General features: G+C 57.8%; 5 protein-coding genes across 5 annotated transcripts; 4 read left to right on the forward strand and 1 right to left on the reverse strand.

The window, feature by feature from the left end:
- Positions 1-1,379: 1,379 nt before the first annotated feature.
- PG986_010141 (uncharacterized protein) lies at positions 1,380-2,266 on the forward strand (the record flags this gene model as incomplete). Its single annotated transcript, XM_066846363.1, has 2 exons — positions 1,380-1,974; positions 2,079-2,266. The coding sequence occupies 2 exons, from the start codon at positions 1,380-1,382 to the stop codon at positions 2,264-2,266; spliced, it is 783 nt and encodes a 260-aa protein (XP_066698761.1).
- A 981-nt stretch (positions 2,267-3,247) lies between these two features.
- PG986_010142 (monooxygenase) lies at positions 3,248-5,490 on the forward strand (the record flags this gene model as incomplete). Its single annotated transcript, XM_066846364.1, has 5 exons — positions 3,248-3,574; positions 3,636-3,913; positions 3,990-4,138; positions 4,221-4,555; positions 4,660-5,490. 5 exons carry the CDS (start codon positions 3,248-3,250, stop codon positions 5,488-5,490), a joined length of 1,920 nt encoding a protein of 639 aa, XP_066698762.1.
- Positions 5,491-5,629: 139 nt separating this feature from the next.
- On the reverse strand, positions 5,630-7,099 carry PG986_010143 (uncharacterized protein; the record flags this gene model as incomplete). The annotated part of the gene is made up of 1 exon (XM_066846365.1): positions 5,630-7,099. One exon carries the CDS (start codon positions 7,097-7,099, stop codon positions 5,630-5,632), a length of 1,470 nt encoding a protein of 489 aa, XP_066698763.1.
- A 1,495-nt stretch (positions 7,100-8,594) lies between these two features.
- Positions 8,595-10,541, forward strand: PG986_010144 (Cytochrome P450; the record flags this gene model as incomplete). The annotated part of the gene is made up of 3 exons (XM_066846366.1): positions 8,595-8,777; positions 8,860-9,356; positions 9,437-10,541. The coding sequence occupies 3 exons, from the start codon at positions 8,595-8,597 to the stop codon at positions 10,539-10,541; spliced, it is 1,785 nt and encodes a 594-aa protein (XP_066698764.1).
- Positions 10,542-10,899: 358 nt separating this feature from the next.
- Positions 10,900-12,140, forward strand: PG986_010145 (uncharacterized protein; the record flags this gene model as incomplete). The annotated part of the gene is made up of 2 exons (XM_066846367.1): positions 10,900-11,246; positions 11,324-12,140. 2 exons carry the CDS (start codon positions 10,900-10,902, stop codon positions 12,138-12,140), a joined length of 1,164 nt encoding a protein of 387 aa, XP_066698765.1.
- Between the last annotated feature and the right edge of the window lie 29 nt (positions 12,141-12,169).

A 12,169-nucleotide genomic window follows, 5' to 3' on the forward strand; every position in this document is an offset into this window, starting at 1 on the left:
TCCGAGTGCCATGTTGTCTCAAACGACTATCGTCTCTTGCATCCTCAAACCCGATATGATATCCAGTGTTATCATAACTGCCGTGGGCGTGATTAGTGATGCGCCAAAAATCCCTTCCAGGTGGGCCTTCTTGTCCCAGAGTCACCAACCCCGGTACCACACCAAGACAGGACCCTGGTTCACTCATGAGAAAGATGTTGATTCGGGCAGTATATTTGGACGATCACCTGCAAGCAGCCTCTTTGTATATTGGATTATGCATGCAGGAGCCTCCCCCTGACGTCAGAATTTCACCACGCGGGGCTGGGGGTGTGGTTACACGTGGTGAGCCAGCCCGGCAATGCACATGCCTGTTTGAAATACAGTGCGGTAGTCTCGGACGGTAACATCTAGTAGCTGATTGGGCTGGCTTGTTTACCAAGTAGTCAGTGCAAACGGTAGGTGTTGTCGGCGCAGACCTTGGGGTTCGTGACCCCTGACCTGCCCAAGATTCCGGCATAATCGCAGCACGTGACTGGAAGCAGGAACGGAGCACCTAGCTGTTCGTCTATGCTTAACCCGGTCGAGCAATACCGCAGCAGTCCGCGGGATGCAATGACACCAAAATATGGCCACTCATCAACGCCGACTGATGCTCTTGCGTCAGTCATGATCCTTCGTAAGCATTGGGGACCTGCAGGCAGCCAAACGAGTCTAGTGGATACCCGCATATAGAAAAAGGAAACACCAACTCACTCGGGTAGCAATCATACGGCGGCGATGCAGCCAATCACGTGGCGTGTAGGTTCCCTGCAGTCTACTTGGGGGTCATAGGCTGATCTAGAATACGGGAACGGGGAATACTCGCCCTGGTACGCACTTGCTGTGTTGCCATACACATCCTTCCAGCATTCGGCGTCCAAACGGTTGCAATTCGCTTTTTTCTCGGGGGTTCCCCTCGAGATACTACTCTCACTAGCTTCGATCCGTCTTCCATTCTTATCTCTTCGTTCTCCGAACGCGCCGTATCAAACAGTTCGCCGTATCTGAGCTGCCTCATTGCTTTTACCGACCGTCCACATTAGACTCTGACCGGCAGGCGATCCTGTCTCTGTTTGCTTTTGTCGTTCTTGTCAGGCTGGCCCGCCCAGACCCTCTGTCGGTTCCGAGTGAGAGGGTCTACCTTATTATTAACTAGGCGGCGAAGAGATATTTCAGTGGCCATCTGTTTTCCTCCGTCTCCTCTTGTCGCAGAATAGTTGCCGCCTTGGATTTGGTAGCGTTGTCCTGGTCGATTCCCCCATCAAATCTGCTCCGCTCATCCGGGGAAATAGCCTTTCCATCCTTCTTCCTGGCACATTTTCGCCACTGCCTCGGAAACCCAACATACCGATCCAACCATGTACGGCCCACCGGAAGAAGACGGGTTCCCCGATACTCCCCACAAGGTGCAAAATGCCCGGGCGGCGCATCCACATCCGAACCGGGGCGCGGACCACGCCCCCGAAGTCGTCGAGTCCCACGGCATGGAGTACAACACCGCCGAGACCCGCTCGTACCCGGAAGCCGTCGCAACGTCGACAACGCATTCGCGCACGCCCCTTCCCGAGTACTCACCCTACACTGGCAAGCACCAGTACGCCCATACTAAGGAGGGCGGCCTCGAGCCCCACGACTCCTCGCACGCGGTGGCCATCAGTAGCGGCGCCTCCCACAAACAAAAGAGGATATGTGGCGTGTCGCGCCTCGCCTTCTTCTCGATCCTCTCGCTGCTCGCCGTGGCTATTGTGGCCACCGGGCTGGGTGTGGGCCTAGGCCTCGGGCTCCAGCACAACAGGGACGGCGCTACGGCGGCAACACCATCGGAACCGGCTTCGTCATCTCCTGACGTGACATTTCCGTCGCCGACTTCGACCGTGACGCCCAGCAGTAGCAGTAACGCAACGTGCCAGGCGGGTATCAGATATTGCGGGTGGGACCTGATCGAACAGCATGGTAAGTTTCCCCGTGCCGAACTTCCCCTCCCCCCTTATTGGCCACCATGGGTGGATCTCGGAGATTTGATTTGCACTGACTAACGAAATCGCGATGTCACACAGGCTACGCCATCGACCTTCTCCAAAATGCGGGAAGCAACGATCCGTACAACGACTTGTACCTCTGTGAGCAGGGTAACGGTATTGGATGGCTTGAAGCATGCGGCGGCGCCGTCCGGTGCCAGCCCCCGGAGCACAACGGAGATGGGTGCAATCTGCATACGCGCCAGTCTTGCTGTTCACCGCACTGAGTTACCCCATCTCTGGTCTGATTTCCGAAGTTGGTTAAATATTCTGGAAAAGGGGGTCTATATCTGCAGAGAGAGAAACTGTAATAGTGACGGAGGGTTTCAATGTAGCACTTATTCTAGCCAAGAATGTCCAGCTATCAAAACCAGGAGGACCTACGAAACGTAGTAGAGCTGAAACGGGAGAGTGTACAGGCAACTCCCTCACTCAGGGACTAGCTATCCCAGTGCCAAATGTGACAAGTCTGACTCAGATAATCGTAATATCCCTGCTTGGCCGATGCCAAAACATCAAAGACATAACAAGTCCTAGGACGGAGGCAACTGCAGCTCCGTGCGCCGTTCCCAGGAAATTGGCGTCAGTTGGCGTAATACATAACTCCGAGCCGGCTCGGTCCGACTCCGGCACGGTTCGTTGCCGTTCTAGCTACCGCTAGAGACATCGAAAAGCTCCGTATGGGAGGGAGAGACTCTTAGAAAGCAGGTCATTCGACTCGATACATCAATTCACTCAAGTACCCTGGGCGCCATTTCCAAAGGGGATGGGTCATAGCAGGTATGCCAGACGTTCGGATAAGGTGCTGGCAGATCGGCAATTAACATTGGCCGAATGCAACTCTATCGATGGGACTTGGACGAAAGAGGAATCTCGGACATTTACCCCAACATTTGTGCTAAAACCGGTAGCTCGGTTTTATGCTACCATCCGTTGCTTGTTGTCGAGCACTCGCATGGTGACATATCCGCACTACGGGCCAGGTTCTCTCTTGCGAATAACGCATAAATTGCCGCTATGCGCTCCATTACTGGTGGGTAGTTTGGTACTAAAGAGCTTCACACGTAGCAGACTCTAGGTCATGAACTCCATGGGTTCTCCTATCTTTAACCTTTGAGCAGATCTGACCGAAGAGGAAATGGCACCCCAGACCCCGCCCATTTCTCCACCAGAGCCGGAATGGCCCCCCTGCCGCGGATCTCCGCAGCATGATGAAGGAGAACCCGCTCCCCGTCATCGCCCCAGATATATGCCCCGATGATCCTATCACGGACGATGAAATCGCTACGGCGAAGGCTCGAGATATCTTGGAGCGCCTCAACGAGGCAGTCAAGGCCAAGGACGCCGGCAAGCTTGAGGGATGCTTCTTTTCGCAGCAGGCGTACTGGCGCGACCAGATCGCCCTGACCTGGCATCTCCGCACCTTCTCCAACAGCGAAGCGATCGCGGCAAGCCTTTTGGAGACGTCGGATCTCAGAGGCTTGGCGGGAGGTGGCTTCACGATTGAAGGACAGGCGCACTTTATCCCAGATTTGGTAAGAAATGGCCCAATATCTAGGAACTATCCGAATGTGCACGAGGACATTCTATTAATAGAATAGAACACAGCAAGCAATCGCGTTTCCGTTCCGTTTCAGCACCCGAAGTCCCGGGGCTACGTGCAGCGGAAGGGCTATGTTGCTGCCAAGCGAGGAGAAACAAGACGCCGGGAACAGCGTCAAGCGCGTCACCTGGAAGATCTGGGTCCTGTGTACCTGGATCGAGCAGCTCGACCTGCACGCCGAAGACGAAGCTCTGTTGAAGCTCCCTGGTAAAAAGCTGGATTCGCTAGAGACCATCGAGACCGACGTTGTAATCATCGGAGGTGGGAATTCGTGAGTACACATAGCATTGCTATTTCCAGCCCGTGGAAGGGGAAATTCGGATGCTGACTCTTCTACCACCGTCCAGGGCTGTCGCGACTGCGGCCCGCCTCAAGGCCTTGGGTGTTGAGAGCGTCATGATAGAGCGGAATGCGCGTGCGGGCGACAATTGGGCGCTTCGGTACGACTGCTTGGCCTTCCACATCATGACCGCCGTCTGCGAGCTACCATATTCTAGTAAGAGTCTCCTTCTCCTCGCAATGTCATTGATATCAGGCCGAAATGTGAGACTGAAAGTATCTTGTTCTCGCCATTACAGGATATGCCGCGGAGCTGCAGTTTCCCCACATGCTCACTAAGGATGAACTGGCCGGACATGTCCGGCACTATGTCAAGACCTTCAATCTCAACGTGATCAACTCTGCCAGGGTCACCGATACCCGGTACAACACGAAGACCAAGTGGTGGACCGTCGCGATCAAAACCCCGGACCGTGAGACCAAGGTAGTCTGTAAACACCTAGTTCAGGCTACCGGTTTCGGCTCCCAGAAGCCGTACATGCCGCCAATGTGGAGTCCCGACTTGTACAAGGGCATCAGCATGCACTCGGCGGAGTACAAGAACGCCAAAGAGCTGATAGCCAAGGGAGCCAATGTAAGTAGTGACCGCCTTTTAACCCACCCCCTTTTCCGCACCACCGGAACCCCCAAGATATAGAAGGCGCCGCGGACTGACACACACCCCCCGCCCGACCCAAGTCCGTCCTCATCGTAGGCTCCGCCAACACCGCTTTCGACATCACCGTCGACGCCCACGCCGCCGGCCTCCGGACGACGATGGCCACGCGCTCCCCGACGTATCTTTTGCCAGTGGAGTACATGGCCCGCCCCGAGACCCTGGGCGCCTACGCGCGGCTCGGCCCCGAGGCCGCGGACCGCCAGTTCCAGACGGGGCCCGCCGTCGTCGACGGCGCGCTCGTCCAGGACGTGGTCGGGCGCATGGCGCGCGCGGAGCCGCGGCGCTACGAAAGGCTGGAGGCGACGGGGTTCCCGGTGTGGGATAGCGCGGCACCGGGCGCGGTGCTGAACCATAACTTGTACGAGCGCGCGGGGGGGCATTATGTTGATGTCGGGGGGACGAAGCTGCTGGCGGATGGGGAGGTGGGGGTTAAGGTGGGGGAGCCGGTGGCGTTTCATGAGCACGGCCTCACGTTCCTGGATGGCAGTTCTGTGGACGTGGATGCGGTGGTCTGGTGTACCGGGTACGCCGACAAGAACGCTCGCGATACGGCTGCCGAGATCCTGGGCGGGGGCGGTGTTGACGGCGGGCCTGCAGCCCAGTTTGATGAGAAGGACATTCTTGGCCCGAATGGGATCGCGAGTCGGATCGACGCCACCTGGGGCCTCGACGCCGAGGGCGAGATCCGGGGTTTGGCGAAACGGCAGCTCCGGGTCGAGAACTACTGGGCTATTGGGGGTCCGGCGAATACCTCGCGGTGGTATTCGAAGCTCCTGGCAATCCAGATCAAGGCGGCGCTGGAGGGGGTCCTTCCACCTGCGTACCGGGGAACTCCGGGGCGGGGACAATAGGTGGCTATCTTCTGTGCATGCCTTCTAACGATTCGGGGAATGGACATTTGATAGCATCTGGCTTCCTATCATCTATCAATCTATTAATGGAATTAGCTAAAGTAGTCGGCCACTTAAGCCCGGACCGCCCATTGTCTAATTAAAAGCCGTCCCGCCTCCTCATATTAACCACCATATCCCGATCCAAGCTCACAATCCCTCTACACTCCGCCTTCTCCATCCCCGGCCCCCGCTCCGACGGCGTCGCACCGTCGAGCATGGTGTACCCCTCGAACCCCAAATCGAACCGCGTGACGACCATGGCGACCGCGGCCAGGATCTCGTGCTTGGCGAAGAAGCGGCCCGGGCAGATGACGGTGCCGCCCCCGTAGGGGCAGTAGTCGCCCAATTTTATCTTGGTCTTGCTCGCCTCCAGTTGCAGGAACCGCTCGGCCCAGAACTCGTGGGCGCCGGGGATATGCCCATTACCTTTCCCATTACTGACACCCTTTCCGGCAGAAGAGCCGGGAGAGACGGAGCTGCGCGGAGCCCAGACCTCCTCGTTCATGTGCGACAGCCAGCTCGGCGCGAGCAGGAAACTGTCCTTCTTGAGCGTGTACCCGTCAATCACGACATCCTCGCGCAGCCGGCGCGAGATCGGAATACTCGACCGCATCCGCAAACACTCGCTGTACACCGAGTTTAGGAGGGGCAGCTTCACCAGCGCCGCGATGTCGACCTCGCCGAGCGCGCCGACGCCGCGCGGAAACACGCCGCCGACGCGGATCTCGGACCGGACCCGTTGTAAGAGGGCCGGGTCCCGCGCGAGTTCGAACAGGATGTAGGCCGTCATCGGCACCGCGTTGGCGTTGATGGCCCAGATCAGGCCCATGTGCATCGCGGCCCGGCCGTCGAAGCTAATGCCGTACCGCACCAGCTCCGCGTTGCGCTCGCGCACGAGGCGGTGTCCGAAGTTCTCGTCCCACTCCGGGTCCTTGTTCGGAGAAGCCGTTGTGGCCTCGGCGGCTTCGGTCGCCTCGCGCAGCCACATCTTGGTGGCTTCCAGGGTGCGGTCCCGCGCCGCCCAGCCCTTGCGGCACATGAAGCGCGGCATCCCCTGCATGAGCGTCATGAACGCCGCGTCGTACTCCCAGAACGTGCCGGAGAACTGCAGCTGAGTTTCCGCCTTGTTCTCGGCGTCCTTCCCGTAGTTCAGGATGCGCGGCCCGACGAGCGTTATGGTCGACGCGTTGAACTGGTACCGCTGCAAGAACGCGTAGAGGCCCGTGGTCGACTGCGTCCAGGGCAGGGAGTCGAGCTGCTTGGCGAACTCGGCTGCGAACTTGTGCGTGAGGAAGTCGACCGCGCTGCGCTCCGTCAGGTTCTTGAGGTAGATGCTGTGCAGGTTGTGCCAGATCCGCTCGTCGCCGCGCTGGCCGTTCAGGGGGACGGAGCCGCTGCCCGAGTCGTCTAGGCCGAGTTTCAGCTTGTCGCTTTGGGGGAGGCCTTTGACCTTTTCGGCGATGCGGAGCTGCATGAACTCGAACGAGAGGCTCCGGGAGTTTCGAAATATGGCCTGGACGTTCTCGGCGCCGAAGATTAAGTACATGGAGATAGGGCCGAGCCGCATCGTTACGGGGCCATTGTCTGGCCGCTTGGCTCTAGATCATAAAACGAGAAAGTATCAGTAAAACGTTACAGGGGTTACGCATGCGAGGGAGCTTTCGTACAGTGTCTCCTCATAGAACTTGTGAGGGTCTGTAACCATAGACCACGCACTGCCGACCCAAGGTATCCAGTACGGTAAGGTAGGGGGCTCTTTGCCCTTGTAGCGGGATTCATAGCCACTGGTCCAATGAAAGCGGCATGATGTGAAGAGATATGTGGCCACGAAGAGCAAAACAAAACTTAGTGCGGCCTTGCACAAGGTGTGCACAATTAGGGGAAATAGGACCGGATGTCATATTTGCAAGCCTCGTCGAAGACTGTGCAGAGACTTGCGGGGGTGGCCGCGATGGACTGATTTGACAAATCCATTTTCCTTTATGAGGTCTCGTTTAGGGGGTGATACTCGGGGTCTGCCACTATCACTTTCTCATTAGTTACGATTTTCGGACAACCTCCATACGTATGGCATGATTATGTTCTATATAACAGTTTCCCGACCTGACGTGACTAATTAGCCCGACTCTTACCAACCCTATCCCGGACTGCCCACACCGTCAGACTGTTTGGCGCGGCGACAGATAGGATGAGCTAACAACGTATACACGCAGGAGTCCTATGGACATGAAACGTGGGCTGGCTACTAAGAACAATTGACTCACACCACCACCCTCAAAAGCGTCCTGCAAGAATGGAGTCCTCTAGGGGAATACTTTCCGAAGATAGTCAAAGTCCTTATCATGGCTGTCTCGATGTTTACGCTAGAGATGGAAACGCCACCACCACCACCACCACCATCACCAAGTTGCTTGTGTAAGCGGAGGGGGAAAGATCCTTGGAAGCCTCTCACGTTCACAGAAGATGACACGGTCCATGCTTATAGGATGGTGCTGGCGTATGTGGCCGTTCCGGATATGCAATATGCTCCAATCAGGACTATCAAGTTGGTATTTTGTCTCAGGGGGGGTCATCTTTACATCCCGTAGACTTGGACATGGCTGACATACATATGCATAGTCACGTGGGAGATAAGGGAATCGGACAACGTAACACTGACCGCCGTTAGCCAATGCTTGCTTTTGCAGCCATGTGTCTTCGAAGCTGACTGCAGCTGATTAGTGACACTGGAATGAGAGGGGAGTCAGCGGTACCATGTGGTAGACGGTTACTGCATGACCCGCCTGACATTTCGAGATAAGCCAAAGTTGCCAAAGGTACTTTCAAGTTGCTTACTATTAATCCGGGACTTAGAGGGACCTTGTGCTGTTCTACGCGCACAGGGATCGACGCTGTTCGTTTTCAGCTGGAGTGCGCCACGGCGTTACGCTGCATCAAACACAAAGTCTCGTGACAGCTGGCTCGACCAAAACTGACAGTAGCAGGATTGCATTGTCTACATATTGAACATCGCGAAAGACAAGTTCCAAGAAACAGACGGTCGTCTGTTCAGAGAAGCCAGGATGCAGGTAAACCACACTACCGCCGTCATCGGCGCAGACCTGCAGCATGGATATGCGCTATTCCCCCGAGCCACTACAGTTTTACGCCTGCTCGGCACGATCTGCGCCGTGGCGGTCTTGCGCTTCGTGGCCAGCCTGATTCAGCACCGCCGCAACTTTGCGAGGTTACGGCGGAAAGGCTTTGTAAGTGATACTCCAAACGCTACCGAAGCAAGAGGTCCCGAGCTCTCTAGACTAATACGATGCACGCATCGCTCGTTCCCAGCCCATGCCGCCGCACAACTTGCTCCTCGGCCACCTCGGCCTGGTAGCCAAGCTCACCAAGGGCTGGCCGCGCGACTTCCACGGCCACTACATCGCGGCCGAGATCCGGGACCGGTACCCGGAGCTGCCGCCCGTGTTCTACCTGGACCTCTGGCCGACGGGCCCGCCGCTGGTCGTCATGACGGCAGCCGGCGGCGCGGCCGAGATCGCGCTGCGGGAGCCGCAGCTGCCCAAGTACGAGGGCGTGCTGGGCTTCCTGCAGCCGCTCATCGGGAAGCACGGGCTCGTCACCATGGAGGGCGCCGAATGGAAGTACTGGCGCGCCATCTTCAACCCGGGGTTTAACGCGGCGCATCTGCAGACCCTGGTCCCGGGAATTGTAGAGAATACGATGGTGCTGTGTGAGATCTTGGGCGAGCGCGCTGAGGAGGGGGGCGTATTCTCCTTGTTTGAGACTATGTCCCGTTTGACCATGGACATGAGTTGCCTCGCTACCCTGTGAGTACCGATCCGATCACGGATGCCCGCTTCACTGGTTAGGATACAAGATTCGTTTACTAATCATCCTAATCCCCTAGGGGCTCTCGGCTGAACGCCCAAAGACAGGGCTGCGAGCTGGTCTCGGCATTCCGCAGCCAAGCCAGCTGGATCCCGTCGCCCAACGAGACAAACCCGTTCAAGATCTACAACCCCATACGGCACCTGGTGTACCGCTACAACCGGCGGAGAATGGACCGGTACGTTTCCAGGGAGCTGGACGCCCACTTCGCCATCCACGCGCAGGGCCAGAATGGCACGCGAACCAAACGGAGCAAGGCCGTCGTAGACCTCGCTCTCGAGACCTACTTGGCCGAGCAGCGGGGATCTACTGCCCCGGATCAGCAGGCGAACGGGAAGGCCGCACCGCTGGTCATGGACGCCCGGTTCAAGCAGTTCGCCGTTTCCCAGATGAAGCTGTTCCTATTCGCGGGATACGATACTACCGCAAGCGCGGCGGTCTACGCCATCCATCTCCTCTCGCTGTACCCGGAAAGCCTCCAAAAAGCGCGCGAGGAACACGACGTCGTCCTGGGCACCGGCCTGACCCGAGCCGAGACAGCCGCGCTCATTTCCAAGCAGCCACACGTGCTGAACCGCCTCGCCTACACGTCGGCCGTCACCAAAGAGGCCCTCCGCCTGTACCCACCCGTGTCCAGCACCCGCAACTCCGCCCCCGGCTACAAGCTCGTCAGCCAAGGCCAAGAGTTCGAGACGCAGGGCTTCATGCTCTGGGGCGTGCACCAAGCCATCCACCGCGCCGAGGAGCACTGGCCCTCCCCCAACCGCTTCGTCCCGGACCGCTGGCTCGTCAGCCCGGGCCACGCCCTGTACCCGCGGGACAAGGAGGCGTGGCGGCCGTTCGAGAAGGGGCCGCGGAACTGCATCGGACAGGAGCTGGCACTGCTTGAAGTGAAGGTCGTGCTCGCCATGGTGCTGCGCGACTTCGACTTCGCCGACGCTTACGCCGAGTTCTATACCCAGAAGGCCGCTGAGCGCGGCGGCGGCGGCGGCGGCAACAGTAGAAGAAACAGTGTCCCACCGGAGGTGAGGGGGACCGGGCTTACCAGGTCCTGCTCGGGAGCAGCAAGCCGAATAATGGATACCCATGCAAGGTGTCGAAACGGGCGGCCGGCTAAGGACTAAGCGACGGGCGCTGATACGCTTACGAACATGGGTGGGTGAGAATGCTGACATCAGCGCGAGACAACCACACGCATTTTATGCGGTAAGCAGGTACTTCTTTAAATAGGCTTAGTGAAAAGAAAAGAAGGAAAGTGCCGCCAGTACCCCCTACAATAAAGTGATTAATAACAATTCCGGATTTCTCTGCCTGCCAGCTTCCCAAATATTCTTGCCGCCCTCCCTTAATCCATCACATCAGCACATCAGCACATCAGCACACACACGTTTGACGCACCACCGTCTACATCACTTTTATTCCTTCCTTCCTTCCTCCCTTCATTCCTTCGATGGGAAAGACCCGCAAACCCTGCTCGCAACCATGTCTCCCCTCACCGTGCACCTCTTCCCCCTGATCTCCGTCCTCGGCCTCTACGCCGTATCGTCCTACATGACGCACTCCGGTCTCGCCGACGCCTTTTCCGAGAGCCAGGCCAACCCGATGCGTCTGCTCCCCGACGGGCACACCCCGTTGCTGACGTCTTACACGGGCCTGGCGCCCCTTGACTCATACCTCGCCAACCTGCAGTACATCTTCGTGCCCGTTGTGGACGGCGCCTCAGCTGAGCTTTCCCTTTTGGGTTGGCATTGGGGGAACTTGCTGCTGCCGCTCTTCACGGTCATGTTGGGGGAGGGCTTACAGACGGGACGCTCGAGGGATTTGGTCTTGTAAGTCTTCGTCATCCACCACACCCTCGTGGCCATGTCATACCATGGACCATGTGACTAATCCTTCGTCTTTCTAGCTTCGAGTTCTGGGGCCTCGCAATTCAATACTGCGGGTACTTCGTCACCATGCCCCTCTACTGCTACGTGTACCTGCTGTCATCCTCGACGCAAAGTCGATCCACCACGGTGTCGGCCACTGCGGCTCGAATGATTCCCATCTCCATCCTCTTGGGATACGTCCTCCCCACGGTAGTTATGTCCTTGTCGTCTCTACATTCTGGCCAGTCCCGGCAGGTGGCGGTGGCGGTCTGGCAGAACTTCCCGGTGTGGGTGGCTACCATTCAATGGATGCTCATGTGGGGGACATCCTCCATGCCTACCGCTGATGCTGCACCATCAAAGGCAGCCTCCCCGTCGGCCAACATGGCTTTCATCAATGTGGTTTCGCGCATATACCGTGCTGTTGCCCTCATATCCGGTCTGATGCACGTGGCCGGCCTCGTGCCCATCGTGCTGGCCACCTTCTTCCCCGAGCACCTGACTACGCCATCTCCGATGCATCTGGACTCGTCAACCCTACAGTCCCTGCAAGCCGGCAATTTCTTCCTCCCTCCCAAGTGGGATAGTCGCGCCCAGATCAGCGGCATGGCGGAGGGGGCGGGGAACTTTCTTAGGTACGACTACTACATCGGCACGGCGGCTGCACTTCTCTGGGCTGCCATGGTGCAGTCTGCGCGTGGCAAGAATGTCTTCAAGGGGAAAGAGTCTCCTTCGGGGACAGGTGGGTGGTTGGCTGGAACCGGGGGTAGTTCAGGCGCTGATGATCGCCACGAGTACTGTGCTGTTGGGACCTGGGTACACCATCGCAAGTCTGATGATTTGAAGTGGCCATAGCCTTTCATAGAAGGGCTCCGGGCCAGCCT

This window comes from Apiospora aurea, assembly GCF_038362705.1.
Source record: "Apiospora aurea strain CBS 24483 chromosome Unknown utg000006l_segment0_segment0, whole genome shotgun sequence".
In the NCBI taxonomy this organism is placed as follows: Eukaryota; Fungi; Ascomycota; class Sordariomycetes; order Amphisphaeriales; family Apiosporaceae; genus Apiospora; species Apiospora aurea.